The sequence below is a fragment of the Melanotaenia boesemani genome, chromosome 14, assembly GCF_017639745.1.
Source record: "Melanotaenia boesemani isolate fMelBoe1 chromosome 14, fMelBoe1.pri, whole genome shotgun sequence".
Lineage (NCBI taxonomy): Eukaryota > Metazoa > Chordata > Actinopteri > Atheriniformes > Melanotaeniidae > Melanotaenia > Melanotaenia boesemani.
In genome coordinates, this window is record NC_055695.1 from 27,992,062 (window position 1) to 28,010,706 (window position 18,645).

The 18,645-nt window shown below is 38.9% G+C and overlaps 1 protein-coding gene across 3 annotated transcripts in view; it reads left to right on the forward strand.

Moving 5' to 3' along the window:
• Window positions 1-18,645, forward strand: part of prdm5 (PR domain containing 5) — a 42,893-nt gene that overhangs the window by 10,108 nt on the left and 14,140 nt on the right. For all 3 annotated transcript variants that reach the window (XM_042006818.1, XM_042006815.1, XM_042006817.1), the window contains exons 8-13: window positions 233-312; window positions 4,511-4,595; window positions 4,684-4,841; window positions 5,205-5,298; window positions 10,196-10,356; window positions 12,903-12,996. In XM_042006818.1, coding sequence (XP_041862752.1) covers window positions 233-312; window positions 4,511-4,595; window positions 4,684-4,841; window positions 5,205-5,298; window positions 10,196-10,356; window positions 12,903-12,996 — 672 coding nt within the window. The remainder of the gene's footprint in view (window positions 1-232; window positions 313-4,510; window positions 4,596-4,683; window positions 4,842-5,204; window positions 5,299-10,195; window positions 10,357-12,902; window positions 12,997-18,645) is intronic.

The window sequence follows — 18,645 nt, forward strand, 5'->3', positions numbered from 1 at the left end:
GTGTCTGTGTGTGGGCGAGGGGGGGAAGTAGATCAGACGCAACAGATGTTGATCATGTAATTTAGATGGGAATAAAGGGAGGATGTTACTGGTCCCTAAATGGTGGGCCTGTGATTATTACTGCTAGTTTTCCTTTAATTTGCAGTGATGTTTTACAAAATTGTTGCTCGGCATTGTTGGTCCTAAAGATAGATTGGGATTTGTTATTTGTAATTCTCGTTATACTTTTTAGGGAGCACACGACGGAAACTCACGTGCACCATATGCAACAGGAAATGCTCCTCCTCTCTGAATCTTCAAGAACACAGAAAGGTAAGGCTCTTACAACATCTGCTGTACAGCACAATTAATCCCGGCCAGATACTTTGGATCATATCTGGTAGGATTTACTCAGCTTGCGTAGTTTTTTGCATGATCCATTTTTACAGTGCTGTCTCTTCGGTGCTGTTTCTTGCTGTACGGTGGTATTCCTCACCCTCCACTGTTTCTGTAACCCAATCTAACCTCTTCATCTCACAAGCTCCTCTGCTTCATATGCTTCTAAGTTAACTTATTCCACCTCTTTATGATCAAGTTGTTGCAAATCTATTCTGGGTGACACAGAGCAGAAGGACGGTTTCTTTTTCATGAGATCCCACAGGTCTTGTGAAATTTAAGAGGCGCCATTGGCTGACTATAAGGCTTTAACCTTGGCATCAGGATTCTCTCTGTTATTGATGGATTGCACATTTGAATACGACTATTTAAACTGCTCTCATACGGATTAATATTTGTTTTGTTACTGTGCATATCATCCCTTTTTTTGTGCATACATTTGCTGTTTCAGTCACTTATGTTTGGGTTCTCCTTTCCAGACTACATTCCTGTGTTGCACAGTCATCTAATTTCACTGTAATTACCTGCTATTAAATTAATGACATTAAATAATTGTTATTAACATAGCTGACATGAATAAATGGTCATCTAACTTTTGCTATGACGATCAGGAAGGTAAATAGCAGAAAGAAAGCATGGCCATGTTACATTTTGCAAGTATTTGCTTCAGCTCTCGTTTTCTTCTGCCACACTCCTCAGCTGGTACTGACACATTCAGGGGTCAGAGTTCACCTTTTGTCATTTTTAATACAACCGTTTTACTCATTTGGTCACAAACAGCTGGACTGGTGACAAATTAACCACCTAAAATTCTTTCATCCTTTATGGATAAAATATTTGTTGTAGACTAGCTGTTTTACTGGAAGCTTGCTGATGTGACAGGAGTGACAGGAGCTACAGAACGGCTTCAAAGATAAATTGCATTGGCGACTGGTCAGAAATAAGTGTTTACTGAATCTACAGTTATGATCGTAGCCTGGAATGGTATACATCACTCATATCTTAAGAATCTTAGCTTTCCAATGGAGTACAATGTGGAGGTACCTGGAAGATAAACAGAGTAAATACATATTTATTTGTCATGTCCCACCGATGAGAGGTCTGGTTTTAAGTTAAAGGATAAACTTAATGAAAGGGTTGAGAAACACACTGAAAGCAGAAGCTGCTATACAGGTGCACTGCATGGTTTGGGTTTAAATTCAATATCGAGTCTTGAAGACTACACTCAGTGGCCATTTCATTAGGTACACCGGTTCAACTACTTGTTAAAACGGATATCTAATCAGCTAATCACATGACAGCAACCCAGTGTATTTAGTCATGTAGACATGGTGAAGACGACTTGCTGAAGTTCAAACTGAGCATCAGAATGAGGAAGAAAGGAGATTTAAGCGACTTTGAACATGGCACGGTTGTTGGTCTGAGTTTTTACTGGCATTCAGTCCCTGTTTGCATTATCTTGACTTTATGTGATTTCTATTGGGCTGAAAAGGTAACACACATTTTTAAAGTCTGGTTGTGATCAGACAAGCTTTTTTCTTGCATCATGTAAACATATTGAGTGAGGCGAATGAGTGTTTACTTTTTTCCCAGTGATGAAGCTACTTTATCCTGATGGGAGTGCTCTATTCCTAGATCACAATGCCTCCATCCACAAGGCACGGGGACTCACTGAAAAATAGGAATCAGATGCAACATCCGTCACAGTCTGAGAATATTTGGAATGACTTGTCAGTCTGAAGTCTCCACCACCATTATTACAGCATCAAATGTAGGAATATTTCTTTGGAACAACAATGTTCCATACCTTAGTAAAGTTTCAGACTTGTAAAATCAGTGGGAACATGTGTTGAAGTTGTTCTGGTGGCACACAATAGCTGTAACACCTGACTAAGACCCATTATGTTGGGTGTATGTCCGATGCATTGTGTGCAATACAAATGCAGTGTCTCTTTTCTCCCTGTCTAATCAGGCTGAGTGGAAACATAAAGTGCCTAAAACCACTGGGAATTTGGAAATGACCACTGGAAACCACTGGAATCGGCATTGCTTTTCCACTCTCCCTACATTTGGACCATCACTGTTCTGGCCTCTCTTACAAAGCTGCCCCTTTTTTACCTCAGCCTTGAGGCAAAGCCTCGAAGAAAAATGCAAGACAGAAAATTTGTCTTTCCTGCCGCCAGCACGTAAAACTGGTTTTATACTTTCTATTAACCAGTCTCTTTTTTTCTTTTTTGTACAAAGACTGAAATACAGTGATTGAACTTGAGTTGCTGTCTGCTTTAAAATCTCACACTAAGTCAAAGATGTTCAGGAGTTCAGCTATAGTCCTGTAACATTTTTGTAGAGATTGTAATCTCTTTGAAACATGCTGGGCATTAGATAACTATTCAGGTTGTCTCAGTTAATAAATTTAACTTCCTGCCATTCATCAATATTTACTCAAATTGAATTTTCACTCTGTCATCCAGTTTACCCTGCAGACATTACTGCACTCTCGTCAGCTTGTTCATCATCAGACCGCATTCTGTGTAATGTCTAAAGTCACCTGGAAGTTCGACTCAGACATGAATCATTTAACCTACTTCACCAAGACAGTATTTTCCCGTTTCAGATCTCCTGGGTGTTCTTAAATGGGAGTATGTGATATTCTGATGTGGCCTACTAAAGTGTCTATGTGCCACTTTTGCTATTCTGTTGTAAATGATTGTAGAGGTGATTTTATAGCTCATCGTCAGTGATTCATGACTGGAACTATTGAGCATTTAGGTTGTCCTTCTGTAAGTCCAACCCATTGGTATGAAGGTGAAATTTCTTCAGATTTGGTCCAGTCATCTACTTGGAATCAAAATAATTTATTATTAGGTCAACATGTTCAAAACGTTTGTTATCACAAATATCTAATCAGCCAATCACATGACAGGAACTCAACACATTTAGTCATGTAGACATGGTGAAGGTGACTTGCTGAAGGTCAAACTGAGCATCAAAATGAAGAAGAAAGGAGATTTTAAGTGATTTTGAAAGTGGTATGGTGATCAGCAACTGTCTGGACCAATATGTCTTGTTGATGTCAGAGGTCAGAGGAGAATGGGCAGACTGGTTGGAGATGATACAGTAGAAAGGCAACAGGAACTCTAATATGTGTCAAATGTTTCCAACACCTTGTTGAATCAATGACACCAAGAATTAAAGCAGTTCTGAAGGAAAAAGGGGGTCCAACCTGATACTAGCAAGGTGGACCTAACAAAGTACCAGAGAGGGTATTTGTGTTTAACTAAATTATTGTGAGACTTTTTAAAACCAAGCAGCTTCACTTTCTTCTCTGCAACACCTAAATGTGAAATGTATCCTTCAGTCATAGCAATTTCTTTTTTCCTCATAATCTGCTTTTATATCCTTAATTTTTTTTCAATGCCATGTTTTATATGTGTCTGGAAAGACATGAATGTTGACTTTACCTTGGTCGTGCAAGGCATGAACCAGTGAGAGAGTAATTCTGGTTTAATCACACACTATGTCTGAGCTATCATCTGATTCTAAATGAGGAGGCAATATGTGCTTCTCTGATTTAAGTCACCATTACATCAAGTTTCAACAGATTACTTTTTTGCAAAACATCAAGATGTTTTAAAAAATCACTTCTTACAGTGTTAAAATAAATACTACATGTTTCTGACGTGTTCTTATAGCTTCAATCAAAGCTGTTGGAGCAGTAAGTAATATTCATGCAGAGGAGCAATCATACTTTTTATGATGACAATTTAGCTTAAAAGCAGCTTAAAACTTCCATTATCATCATTTAGCTGAACAAGCTTTGTCGAAGCAGCCGTGACAAGAGGAGCTGTGTTACATGAGCATATGCTATTGTAGCAGTACGCTGGGGAACTATTGAATGTGCAATTATTGCAAGTATGCACTGAATCAGAAAGGGTATGGAAACTTTTCATCACTTTAATTGCTTTTCTGTGTGGAGACATCAGTCTAATGAGGACAGACAAGGTTTAGCTTCAGCTGACCATTGCAGACATTGCTATCCTCAAACATCTGCAGGCCCTGAGTTTTTTTTTTCTTTTTAAAAAAAGATCAGCATGACCGAAAGCGTAAAACCTCTTGTCTGCTTTTCTGTTTGCAGATACATGAAATATTTGAATGCCATGCATGTGATAAAAAATTCATCTCCACCAATCAGCTGAAACGCCACATGATCACACACTCTGGTAAGAAAACGCAGCGCCAAATAAACCCGCTTTTCCTGTATGGTGTGTGTTACCTGGAAAGAATCGGTCTCAATCTCTCGCTCATCAGAGAAGCGGCCATACACCTGTGAGATCTGCAGTCGATCATTCAAGCGCTTGGACCAGGTGACGGCTCATAAGATCATCCACAGCGAGGACAAACCGTACAAGTGTAAGCTGTGTGGGAAAGAGTTTGCACACCGCAATGTCTACAAGAATCACAAGAAGGTGAGGAAATGTGATCTATTTATCTGTTACTGTAGGTAATCAGAGCTGGTAGTTATTTTCTTTATTACACCAGCTTATTGGTGTTTTACTAGAAGAGATATTCTTCCATTTTAAAGCTTGTCATTAGATAGGATGTAATCAATCAGGGTCTTGTTGGTGTCCCTCTCCATCTCCGCCTGCTTCCACATGTTTACGTTTGGCATTGAGGTGTCATTCAGATAGACGGATAGGCAGTGGGGGGGCTGGACCAGTCTCTTTAAGTTCCTCATCTTCATCAAATCAACAAACCAAGCTGACTGTGGAGGGGCAGGAGGTGGGTCGCCATAAACAGGATGAACATGCTGCTCTGCTCTCTCTCTGCAGACGCACTCTGAAGAAAGGCCTTTTCAGTGTGAGGAATGCAAAGCGCTGTTCCGCACCCCCTTCTCTCTGCAGCGCCACCTTCTCATCCATAACAGTGAGTATGAATTTCACTGTTTTCTTATCAGGCGTTTTGGGATTATATAGTCACTACTGTTTGCTTATAATCTCTTATAAATGCCACACAAAAGTCTTGAGCTACCCCTCATTTCTTTATATTTTGCTTCCCATAAGCCAGACTTTTTTTTGTAAGATTTTAAAATGGTTTTGAGGAACAGTTGTCCAGTTTTTCTGAAGGTCTCCCTCAGTTGAACTCAAGGGGGGAATCAGTGTCGTGTCTATACATACCAGACAATTTGGCAACAAACCCATGTTGAATAGTGTCTTTAGTCACTTTATACAAAGACACAATATGTTCCTGTTTCTTTAGGTGCATCTATAAAAAGTTAACCATTGGATTTTTATTTGCTATGCAATACCATCTGGAATGCATCTGATTGGAAAAGGCTTCATTTCTTAGCATGGCAATGATCCAAAACACACTTCCAATCCCGAAAAAGCACAGCTGGATATAAAAACACACAACTATCAGTGATGATAGCCACCCCAGAGCCCAGACCTCGACATTATTTAAGCAGTGTGGGATCATCTTGACATAGAACGCAACATCCCAAGAAGAGCTTTAGAAAGTCTTTTATAAAGTCTGGATAACTATTCCCGAAGATTCCTGACATAAATGAAAAGAAAGCTTGTCTAAGAGGGTTCAGTCTCTGTTGAAGAATAAAACAGCTCAGACCAAATATTCAATTTCAATTTAATTAAAATTGTACAATTTATTTATTGATTGATTTTTTACTTGTGTCCTATATTTCTATTTTTTTTGCATGTTTTAATAAATCACTGCACCTATTACCTTGTTTCCTGACAGTATATAAAGAATAAGGATGATTAAAACCTTTTTCTAAAATACTGTAAATAAATTTTGCTGCGTTTGAAGCATAACAGTCCATAGACAGATTTCTTCTCTCTTCTGTTTGGTGCTTCATATATTACCTATTTTGTATATGCAGTAAAGAGGCAAAGACTTTGAGGAAACAAAGAAAAGGATGTGATAAAGTGCAGTGACAGGTCAGAAGTCTGAAAATGCGATTGACCAATCAGAACACACTTAGTTAATTTGTCAAGGAGGGCCTTAAAGAGACAGGAAGTAAAGTTTTTTTTTTACTGTAAACTATGTGAAGTTGAGCCTCAGAATAATGAAAACAAAACAAAACAAAACAAAAAAAATCCTGAAGATATAAAACATGTTCCAGCTTTAAGTTAGCTAGCATTAGCAAACAGTAGCCGCCACATGGCTGTGGTCATACCAGACCAGGAAGGGCTGCAGCTGCAAAAGTCTTGAGTGTATTTTCATGGAGTAATGATGCATGTAATTGCCTCTGAATTCGAGTGTTCTGTAAGAGGAAGAATGTGTTGCTTCTTCTCTCAAAAGTAACATAATCTCTCTGTAAGTCCTTTTTTTAAAGCCGCTCCATGGTGGAAATATTTATCTGTTGCAGGCCTGGTTCTATGTTTAAAAAAGGATTGAAATGTCAAAATGGTTTATTTTTGTTTTTTTCTCCAATTTTTTTTTGTATTGAATGCAGATTTTTTAAAATGTGAACCACAAGCCAATATATATATATATATATATATATATATATATATATATATATATATATATATATATATATATATATATATATATACTAAAATAAATCCTGTTATCTTGATGAGTGGTAGCTTAAGCAATTTAAGAGAACAGACTCAAGTAATTCTGTTCCTGTAATTTCCTAAAGTAATCTAATTATCTTTAAAATCAGCCTTGAAAGTTTTACAAGAGACCATTCTGTATTTTTTTATGAGGTGTTATCTCTTCTTTACCCCTGTGGGTGCCCACTAACAGCACAAGTTTCCTCCTGAAAGACATCATTCCGACACACTCTGTCAGAAACTTGGTCCGTGGACAGTGAAGCTGCGGTTGAGGCTTGGCAGGATGCAGCTCTTGTCTTCCAACTGAGCCAGATAACAAAAGAGATTGTAAAGCTCAAGGCATTTCCTGCTGCTGTCCCAGGCGGCAGGCAATATAATACCAGGACTTGTATTATGTATCAAGTTCTAGACAGTATATCTGGGGCTGGGGCATCGAGTGTGAGATTTCACCCTACTCTAAGTGAGAGTATTAGATGAATTGTTAATAAGTTATTATGTCAAGAATTAAATTTGTCTGCCTCTAAAGCTGCAGTGCATCTGTTGTAGCTCATTCAGGGTGAAACTGCACATTTCATTTTAATAACTTGGGACTCGTTACACTTTATTAACCCTTCAATTTGCTGCTAATTTATTGATTTCCCTGTGTGTAAGTTTGAATTAGAAAAATGAGTTATAAGTTGAGAAAGATACAAATATAAGAAGCTTTCTTTTAACTTTTTTGTCTTAACCCGTTAAGGCCCGACACATGAAAAAAGTGCTAAGAAAAGTCCAGTTTTTTAAAATATGAGGTCTTTATTTGGCCCTTTAACAAAATGTAACAATAAAATTAAAATTTTTGAGGGGGTGTTATCTACCATTTATTACCATGTGATATATTAAAAATATTATAATGTGGTTTTCTGCTTCTGGGTATCTATTAGGGGACAGAAGACGGGTATCAGATTGTGTTCAACAGGATTTTGAGCAAAGTTTATACCATAAATTGAAGCAAAATGTCTCAGAAACTGTATGTGACAAATATGTCACTTCGGGCTCTCATGGGTTAAATAGTGGGGCTGTGTGAAGTCCTGAAACATAGCCACTACTTTACCTGCAGTAAACAGCAGTCAGACTGTTCTTAGTTTGGAGAATAACAATCCTTTCTAATGCGAGAGGCAACGTTACAAGCCACTAAGAATGGGCATGGGCAAGACGACTTGCTGAAGTTCAAACTGAGCTTCAAAATGAGGAAGAAAGGAGATTTAAGTGATGTGGCATGGTTGTTGGTCTGAGTATTTACTGGGATTTTCACACACAACCATCTCTAGGGTTTACAGAGAACGGTCTGAAAAAGAGAAAATATCCAGTGAGCAGCAGTTGTCTGGACCAGATGTCAGAGGTCAGAGGAGAATGGGCAGACTGGTTAGAGATGATAGAAAGACAACAGGAAGTCAAATAAGCACTGGGTCCAACCAAGGTCTGCGGAATATTATCTCTGAACACACAACACGTCCAACCTTGAAGCAGATGGGCTACAGCAGCAGAAGACCACACCGGGTGTCTCCTGTCAGCTAAGAACAGGAAACTGAGGCTACAATTCACACACACTCACCAACACTGGACAATAGAAGATGGAGAAACGTTGTCTGGTCTGATGAGTCTCCATTTCAGCTCCACATTCAGATGCCAGGCTCAGAATTTGGTGGAAACATCATGCCTTGGATCAACGGTTCAGGCTGGTGCTGCTGTAATAATGTATTTTCATGGCCCCCTTTGGGCCCCTTAGTACCAACATGGTTTAACCAGCACAGCCTACCTGGGGTGCTGACCATGTCCATCCCTTTATGACCACAGTGTAGCATCTTCTGATGCTACTTCCAGCAGAATAATGCACCATGTCACAAAGCTCAGATCATCTCCAGCTGCTTTCTAGAACATGACAATGAGTTCACTGGACTCCCAACGGCCTCCACAGCCTCCAGATCTCAGTCCAGTAGAGCAGCTTTGGGATGTGGTGGAACGGGAGATTCTCATCATGGATGCAGCCGACAAACCTGCAGCAACTGTGTGATGCTGTCATGTCAGTATGGAGCAAAACCTCTGAGGAATGTTTCCAACACCTTTTCAAATCTATGACACCAAGAATTACAGCAGTTCTGAAGGGAAAAGGGGTCCAGCCTGGTACTAGCAAGGTGGACCTGATAAAATAGTCAGTGAGTGTAGTCCTCACTTCAGCCACTTTGTTTTTCTTTTTTTGTTTTTATCTTTGGGTTGTTTGCCCTCTTATGAGTAGAAGGCATGGACTACTGATGGTTTCTTCACACAGTTTCACACAAGTCCGGCCCAATTAAAGTATCATAACTTCAAAATTTTCTCTTTGTGTCAATGAAATTGTACGTTAAATGATCTAAAAATTCCAAGAAGGCCATAAAATAAGACAAGTTGCAGCATTTAAACAACAAATCAGCACATGTCGTTCTCACATGTGATGCTGTACATTTATGTGCCAGCTGCTGTGTTTCAGCCCTATTTTAAGACCTTGAGAATAACCCTGTGTGTGTGTGTGTTGGTTTCTGTGACTGTGCATGTTTGTGTAGGCAAGAACGTGGCCTTAATATCAGACTGAAGCCCCGCTATGTGTATTAATGGGATCTGTCTGTGAGGGTGTCGTTGACATTAATTATCATCAAGCGAACTTTCCGGGCTGATTGAAAACACAGAGAACCTCAGCTTCCTCCGCTGCCCCGTCTCATTGAGCTGACCATCATCAGCCTTGGTAATCTGAGAATGAACACAAGCTTGTAACCACTTGCTGTCTCCAATTTAACCGACTCTGTGGAAATTGAATGATCTCCATATAATGGAAACATCGACTCTACAACAATAGAGGCTGTTGTGTGGAGGCGTGAAGGAAACATCAGGCTTCAACAGCTGAGACTGTAGCATGATGAAACTGTCTGCGGACTATCTGACTACAGTTTCAGCACTGCTCAGTGGAACGATTATTAGAATTGGGCATGTTTTTCTTTTTTTTTTATACACTAAAAGAAATAACTAAAACAGAGCCAGACCATTTCAAAGAGCACTGTTTGGAGCTGACTGGTCCAAAAAAACAGCCTCTCTGTGTTGTTTTTCTTCCCCAGACAATCACCTTGGTGAAATTGGGTCCTGTCTTGCTGTGGGTGATGGCTGTGTGTTTAGAAGCAACAACAATAGCTTACAGAAAGCAGCTCTTGCAAAATGATGCTCTGTCCTTGCTGCAGGTGAGAGGACATTCAAGTGTGACCAGTGTGACGCCACCTTCAAGAGGAAGGACACGCTCAACGTCCACATTCAGGTGGTGCACGACGGCCACAAGAAATACAAGTGTGACCTGTGTGAGAAGGCCTTTGTGACGCCGTCTGTCCTCAAGAGCCACAAGAAGGTGAATGAAAAGGGCTCAAGCCAGCTGGCCTCAATCACACACTGTGATTACATGTCTGTTGCCGCTTTCAGACGGAGTTCAGAAGAAATTGCTGCTTTTGTTGAGTTAGAAAACAACTTATGAAACCCAAGTTTCTAAGATTTAACTTTTAAGGGCAAAAGTTATGGATGCTTTGCCAAATGAAGTGTAGCAGTAGCAGTAAAACATTTCCGCTGCTTCACATCCTGTCCTGCTCCTGTTCTCATTAAAGCGATGCAGCTAACTGTTCTAATATCTGAGACTATCAAACCTGCCAGGATCATTCGTCTTGACCGTTGCTGCATATGAAACAAATTCCTGTATTGATTTGAAATGGCATTTAGTCCATTAGCTCTGCAGGGTTTCAAAGCCCCAAACAGATCTCTCTGCAGATTATGAGACCTAAATCTGACAATGTCCGGCATGGTTTTAGATCAAGATTGAAACCAAGCAGCTTCTTGGCACACAGCAAAAGGAAAAGTCTCAGAGCTGTAGGGCTAAAGACAGGCATGCTGAAGTGTCTCGTGCTGACGATGTCTGGAGGCCGCTGAGAGATCTGGCCTTGATCAAAGTCAGGTTGCCGAGGGGATGACAACTCGCTGGCTGTGTTTACACATCAGAGTTTCCCGCCCTTTGACCACAAGATTGTTGAAATTGTATTTAATGTTCACTTTAATGCTCTGCAACTGTTTGCCTGCCCAAACTTGGCTAAGCAAATAGTCACAAATAATGATCACATACATGTGTGATTAGTGGATCTCTGTTCAACACATTTGATGAAAATCTAAAATAAATCATGAAGGATAAGTGTCTTTTAAAGCAGCAATGTACACAATGGGTTTACTTTCATTCTTTATAAATGCCTATACATTTTTATTTTTAATTTATCTGAAGAATATTCTTCTTGCATACGCTTTTATCATCAATGTGATTGCAAAAAAAATCTTTAAAAATATATATTATTCGTATTTTCATACAGTTTTTTTAATGCAAAAGTCCAAAGCAAATATTTGATAAATATTTGAGTTGTTGTTAATCCCAACTTCTTTGAATGGGTGTGCTACTTTAATGTTATTTAATATAATCATGGTTAAAACATTTACATTTATGGAAATCAACTGAAAAAAAAAACCTTCAATTTCCTTCTTGTAGAGCAAAACCTCTGGCAGCAAACAAAACTATTAGGAGGTTTTATCATATGTTTTATTATATTAGGTGGGTGCAATGGTTGAACCAGGATTTTATATATTTGCAGAGCAAGACAAGAAGATTTCAGGGTTGAGGATGATTTGGAATGACTTACGAAAACAGATTTTCTCTGCCTTCCAATCCTTTTGTTACCACATCAGAATAAGTTTGTATGTGGATGCCCGACAGCGATGCTGCACATATCTGGAGGAGTAGGCCAAAGTTATTTGAGGAGCGCTCTTGTGTTACAGTAAATGCTTTCTCCTCACTCAGCAGGCCTGGAATCATGTTATATGAGCGGGTGTGTGATTGTATCAGCATGTATGTGCATGTATTTTTTATCGTGTAAAAAAAAAAGACCAAAAATGTACACATGTATAGATCATTTGATATATTTGTAAGGAAAAGGTCCAATAATTCCCAGTAACACTCAGTTTATTCCACACTTGTGATGTCTCCATGTGAAATTGCAAGACCCCCCCCCCCCCTTCCCGGCTGCCTGCTTATGAAGGCAGAATACCAGTGATGTTTCCTCCGTTGTACAAACAACAGCCAGCAACTGTGTTCCATCTGTGACACATGTGTTCATATAAGTGGGTTTGTTTGTGCATTGTTGTGTGTGAGAGGTCGCCAGAGTGTGCAGGCATGTTTGTTCATGTGCTTGTGTCTGTTTCTGCGTGAACATGTGTGTGTGTGTGTGTGTGTGTGTGTGTGTGTGTGTGTGCGTGCGCGCGCGTGAGTGTGGACGGGGGCTTTGTAACAAAACACCCGAGGTGTCAAAGGGACACAGTGGGGCGATGGAGGGAAGAACGGGGGCCCAGAGAGGAGGTGTTCCTGTATTGTTGTACTGCTGTTGAAACTGTCACTCTGAGTTTTGGCTTTTCATACTCATGATTATTTTGGGGGAATTTACAGCAGGCTTGATGGAGGGGGGGGGGCTCAACACCAGGAACTGTTAGGAAGTGGAAGGAGAGGAAGAAGAGGGGGGAAGCAGGATGAAGGAATGAATGCGTATTTGCACCCTAACCTTAAGGTCCCTCGGGTTTTGGAGCTTTCCTGTGTGTCTACTCTAATCCAGCTGAGCTGATGAGCTTCTCCATTCAATACTACTCGTTAGAGGTGCAATATATGGACACAAATGCTGTTATTTTGATCCAACCACATGGTTTAGAAGAAAGGAATTTAGATTCTGAGGGTTTGCTTTACAACAGATTATCTCCAGGGGAATCATTGCTTTCCTCATCTAATCCATCCCTGTAGATCACATCTTGAAATGTAGGAAAGATGTGTACATGACTGAAAAACTTCACTACAAGTTTCTTTTATTTTTTGTCTTATAGACACACACAGGAGAGAAGGAGAAGATCTGCCCGTACTGTGGCCAAAAGTTCGCCAGCAATGGCACGCTACGTGTTCACATCCGCAGCCATACAGGTCAGTGGTCCTGGATACTCCAGAGCTTTGCTCAATATACCCTATATATTTAGCTGAGCTAAGCTAAAAAATCTGGGTTTTTTTTATCAGTTTTTGAAAATAGTGCGCATCATCTTGCATGTTCACCAATAATAATGTTTGCTGCTCAATTAATATGAAAAAAAAGCCATCAAAGTATTATATAATTATATAAATATAATACCCACCCCACCAATTATTGACTGTCTCAGCTCATGAGTCACACATTCAATTTCAGTTAACATGGAATAATTCAATATAATCTGCAGTTTTTGTGCTTATTCTACCAATAGTTAATGGATCCTTTGTACAAAATGTTTTTTTCTGTATCTGTATTTTTTTATCTGTCCTTTTGATTGGGTCAGCTTTTTTATTTCTGTTATAAAACCACATAAAATCACATAAAACCTTAGAGCGTTCAGATAAAAACATGTGACCTGCACCCAGTGATGTCACTTCCTGTTGCAGAAAACATTTCAAGGGAACTATGGTAATTTTTACTTCTAGTTATTATTATTATTATTATTAATACTACTACTACTACTACTAATAATAATAAAGTTTTACAAAATATTGAGAGAAAGCCAACAGTAGATGAAATATGCATGTGTTGTATGATAATGTGGTGAATCACGGGTCAATTTTTAAAAAACAAAAATTTGACTAAAAACTCTTAAAAATCTGTATTTATGCATGCCGTATGGTATCTGGTTTTAAGCTAGCAAGATTTTTAAAGATTACAGAGTGAAATGTTCCGTGTTCTAAGCATTTATTTTATATATTTATTTTGGATTCTTGGTTGTTTTATTGTGAAGGTTGGATTTGTGTTGTAGCATTCCTGGTTGAGAAAATAACATATTTTCTTAGTGGTATCCCTTTGATGATGTCCTCAGAATCAACCCAGAAAAAACCCCAGTGCAAAATAAAGGTAAACAAGTGATTGACATACTCAAATAACTTAGCTTCTATCAAATAAAGGATCTAAATCATTCTGACTGAATTTCATGGTAAACCAACTAAAAAGATTAAAGTTGTTCCAAACTGAATGCTTCATTTATTCCAAAGTAACTTTAAATTCACATTATACTTGATAATATAGCACAAAAAGCAACTATTTAAACTAAAGTAGGAGTATTTTACTGCAGCGAGTAACATTAAAAGTCCCACAGCTTTATTTCTACTGCTAGAATAACTCAAAACAACACTATTAAGTGGCGGATGTCACTGTTACTGTCCTCCACACCATGGTGCCAACTTTCACATTAAATTATAACCTTCATTTAAAAACTTTGTCTAAATTAAAGCACCAAAGGTTAAATTCTTAAAGTCTTTGGAGTCTTTGAACAGTTGGTACTAAATGATCTGAGTAGGTCTGACTGTTCAGCTAACTTATCAACTTTTTACTTCCCTTGTCCTGTCCAGCATCATTACAGCTTGATGGTCTGGCTGCCGTGTTATGACAAAGAAATTTACTTTGCCAAGAGCAGCTTTGTGGATATAAGGCTCCTCTTGATACACTAGTATGATTCTTTGTATGAATTCTGAAAAAAAAGATTAATCTTGATGAACTTAATTGAATCAGTTGTTACAAATGGAAGGAATTCAATAATGTTGTTTCTACAGTAACTCTGTACTCAGAGTTTGTGTAAGAGTTGATTTTAAGAAAAAGAAAAAAAATCATTAAATATGTTTTATTTGTAAAAAATTTACCAGAATCAGAGCCGTAACTACCTCTCTCACCACATGAAATTCCAAAGCATTTCATTCATTTTTAATGCTATATTTAGAGAAAATCTAAACTGTCTTGGCAACTTTTTGGTTAAATGTGTTGATGTTCCTACTCTAGAAAAAAAAAAGTATTTTATAATTCATAAAGCTGAATTAATGGATGTAAAGACACACTTTCTCTTCGGGAGGACATGGTTTTAAATTGTATTACATTTGAAAGGAATAAATATTTAACCCAAATTGTCTTTAACAGAGTTGGGTCAGTGTGTTGTTTTATATATTAAATATTTTAAAATCTTATAGGATTAAAGTCAGCAATTACTGGAAATGTAAAATATTGGTGTCAGTTATCAGCCAAATGAGCAGTAAAGTATCTGCATATCGGAAATTGGCCAAAAATTCAATATCGTGCATCTCAAGTCTGTTTAATTAGTCCAATATTTTAGAATATTTGAACTGAACTCAAAGATGGATAAAAATAAACAGAACAAACACTTTAAATCGTCTCAGTTTCCTCAGCTTGGTGTTTGCGGATGAGCTGAACTGCATGAGCACGAACGATCTGCATACCAGATCTCAGTGTCTTTCACCTCCTCTTTCTTCATCAGCATCCCCTCCTCCCTGTTCGGGCAGCACACATGCTAATGGATGTATGATACGCCATGGAATAGCTTCCATGGGAAATGTAGGGATAGCACTGCCAGGACAAATAACTGAAATGATTTTCTTGTCAAACTAGTGTTTTCCTTTATACCCACTCAAATGAATTTTAATCCACATTTGATTATTGGTGGGTGTTAATTTAGAGCCCTGACACTAGAAGATACCTGCTTCATCTAACATATGGTGTCTCAACAGGTGTATTTACCAAATATTGAATTATTTTGCATAAAGCATCATCTCAATATGATGCTGCACCACTTGATCCTTATAAGAGGCTGCAAAGCACCAATTCCAGCATCTGTCTATAAATTTCATCTGAACCCACATCTTCCGCCTTTATTCCACGCACACATGCAGACTGACCATAACTGATTTAAAGAGAAAAAGTTGTCACGCTGCTTTTTGCCGTACCACAAAAATAGAGCCCTGGATGTTCATTAAACTGCCTTAAACTGGAAAGCTATGCATTCTTCTGCGTTTCCTTACCAACAGACTGGTGCAGAGACCTGGCACAGCCACACAGACATTTCTTGGCTTCTATCCCGCTTTTTCTTTTTCTTCTCCCTGTCTCTCCACTCACTCCTGACTGTCGTCTTCTTTTTCTTTCTCCCTCTCAAACCTCATTTCTCCTTTGCTTTGTTGTCTCACCTGCCGTAAGCCTTTGGTCGGCCTCGTTATCGTCCGACCCTGCAGCTTCAAATTGAAAATGATTTATGGAAGCCTATCAAACGCTCACTGCAGCTGCTTGTTAGATTAGTGTGTCAAAATGTTTGTGCGCATTGAGTGGTGGTCTGTTAACAAGCCTACCACGCTTTGTCAACAACGTCCTTTGTATCCGTGCGAGCTATGCATGTGTATGTTTGCGTACATGTGTATGTGTGAAGGACAAACCAACAGAAAGAGCGAATGTATACCAGTGTGGTCCACAGGCCAGTCTGATTGTATTTATATGGAATAAACAAAAGAGAGGAATGCTGGGGGAGGGGTGGGAGCCGAAGGAACACCTAAAAGAAAGAAAGAAGCAAATAGAGAAAAGACCACTCCGAAAAAGCATCCAGCCAGATGACCTGGGACCCTGACTGGCTGTAAATCTGCCCCCTTCTTCTATAGCTGGAATTTTTGTTGTTTGTTTATATGTTTTTAGTGTGAGGGAGCAAAAAAACAAACAAAAAAAAAAAAATGCTCAGATGAGCATTGCAGGTCATCCCCTGAGCGACAACCCCTGATGTCTTGCTCTTGGGTCATGCCAACTCATGTAATTTATTTGCAGACACGCAGATTGCAGAATAAACTTTGCCAGTTATAAAATTACCCCGTTAACATAAGTGAAATCTTCTTCGGAGGCCTTTAATGCAGCTTCTCCGACGGTTGACAGGAAAGCTTGATCTTGTTTGTCTTCCTGCTTCACAGGAAGAAGTCAGCATTGATTATTTACCTGCTAAACACCAAGGACTTTGTAAGGATTCCCTGGAGATTTCCCTCCCCTATCATTTTACCTCCAACACTACAGAGCTTTATGGGCAAGGTTGGTGAGGAAGGAGGCTGAGTGTGAAACAGACTAAAGAGCGATTTGAAAGAAAATCAACATGACGGTATTAAGCAGTAGGCGAGGCGTGTACTGTGTATTTGAGTTGGATTTAGTTTCAGTTTCATTTGGTCAGAACATTGTGTCAAGCTCAAACAAATTAGCTGCAATGCCACAGAGGCTGGCGTCTTCTCAAAAAGCCGCATTTATGAGATCACAGTCAGCCCATAAAATCCGAGCTGTCAAAAAGCTCTGACTTGGTGGTCGTGATGGATGTTTCTGTCATTTTCTAAATGATTCTTGTTGGCCCTGTGATGCAGCAGATATCTCCATCTCCACATCACAGCACAGTGAGAGCAGATTTTCCCACCATGTGTGCCATGATGTGGTGAATAATCGTTGTGGGGTCATGAAAATGATTAGTGCCAAGGGAAATGTTGACAGAATCCAGTGACTCGCTGTCATGTTGACATCATAGGACATGTCATGTTGGCAGCAATCATCGGTGTTAGACCAGGAGCTGTGTTACAGTAAACTGCTGTGTGCATTTTTAGCCCATACAAAAATTAAACTTTAACATGTTTTTCACATACAGTGAGGGCTTGCGTTGTGCTTACACATGTTCAGTCACACACAAAGGAACTTATTACTTACTTATCTGTTCATGATAGTCATTGAAAACAACATATAAATATCTTTGTTTCCCTACAAACTAAACAATAAGAAAAAAGAGACAGGGTAGATTAGAGTCAACGTTCATTAGCCTTGTAGGGATCAGTGAGCTAAAAGCAACACAGATGATCTCAGTTTACCAAAGTCTGCAGCAGAGCAAGGTTTATTACACAAAGAGGAGGTGAAAATTGTTCTTCTGAAATTTATGATCCAAGGTTTATCTAGTTAGCTGAAAGAGACTAAATTCACTTAAGCTATGAAACCTGCCAGATGTATGAAAGAATAGATGAATATCCAGCAAAAAAAAAAAAAAGGGATTCATGTCCAGTGCTCTTAAGCAGCCCTTCATTCCTTTATATTTTGCTTCCAGGGATCCAGATTTGTTTGTAATCTTTTTAAGTGGTCTTGAGCTGTAGTTTTCCAAGATTTCTGAAGCTTTCCTTTGGAAATTTGCTGCTTTTTGTCTCAGTACAGTTTTCAGAGAAATGTGTGTTTTATCTGTTAAACCACTTAATTCTGAACTAAAAATACTTTGAAAATAAGAAAAACTCCTAATTCAAAAGAAGAGCTATTGTGTCTACACATAAGAGACAATTTAGTAAGAAGCCAATCTGAAATGGTATTTAGACACTTTGTTACTGGCAGCCTTTCACAAAGATGCATCATACTTTGGTTGCATTCATGAAAAATGCCACAAATAACACAGTTTGAAAGACACAAAATAGTATTTTTGCTCCAACAAGATTATTCCCCAACAGCTATTCGTGTATCTCGTGGTGTGTAGTGTGTACTTAAAAGGAAATTTGACAAACCCACTTTGATGAAACATCTTAAGGTGATAAAGGTGAGAAATAGAAATACAAAAAAAAAAAAAAAAAGACATCTGGACCTTCGATCCTAACCATCTATTGTTCACTGAAGCCTCATTAGAGATGGTCTCCATGAAAGGGTGACTGTCAAGAAGCCATTTTTAAGGAAGGACAACAGGAGGCTGTGGTGTGTCAAGTGACACACAGAACTCGACTGAAAATCAGTGACTACAG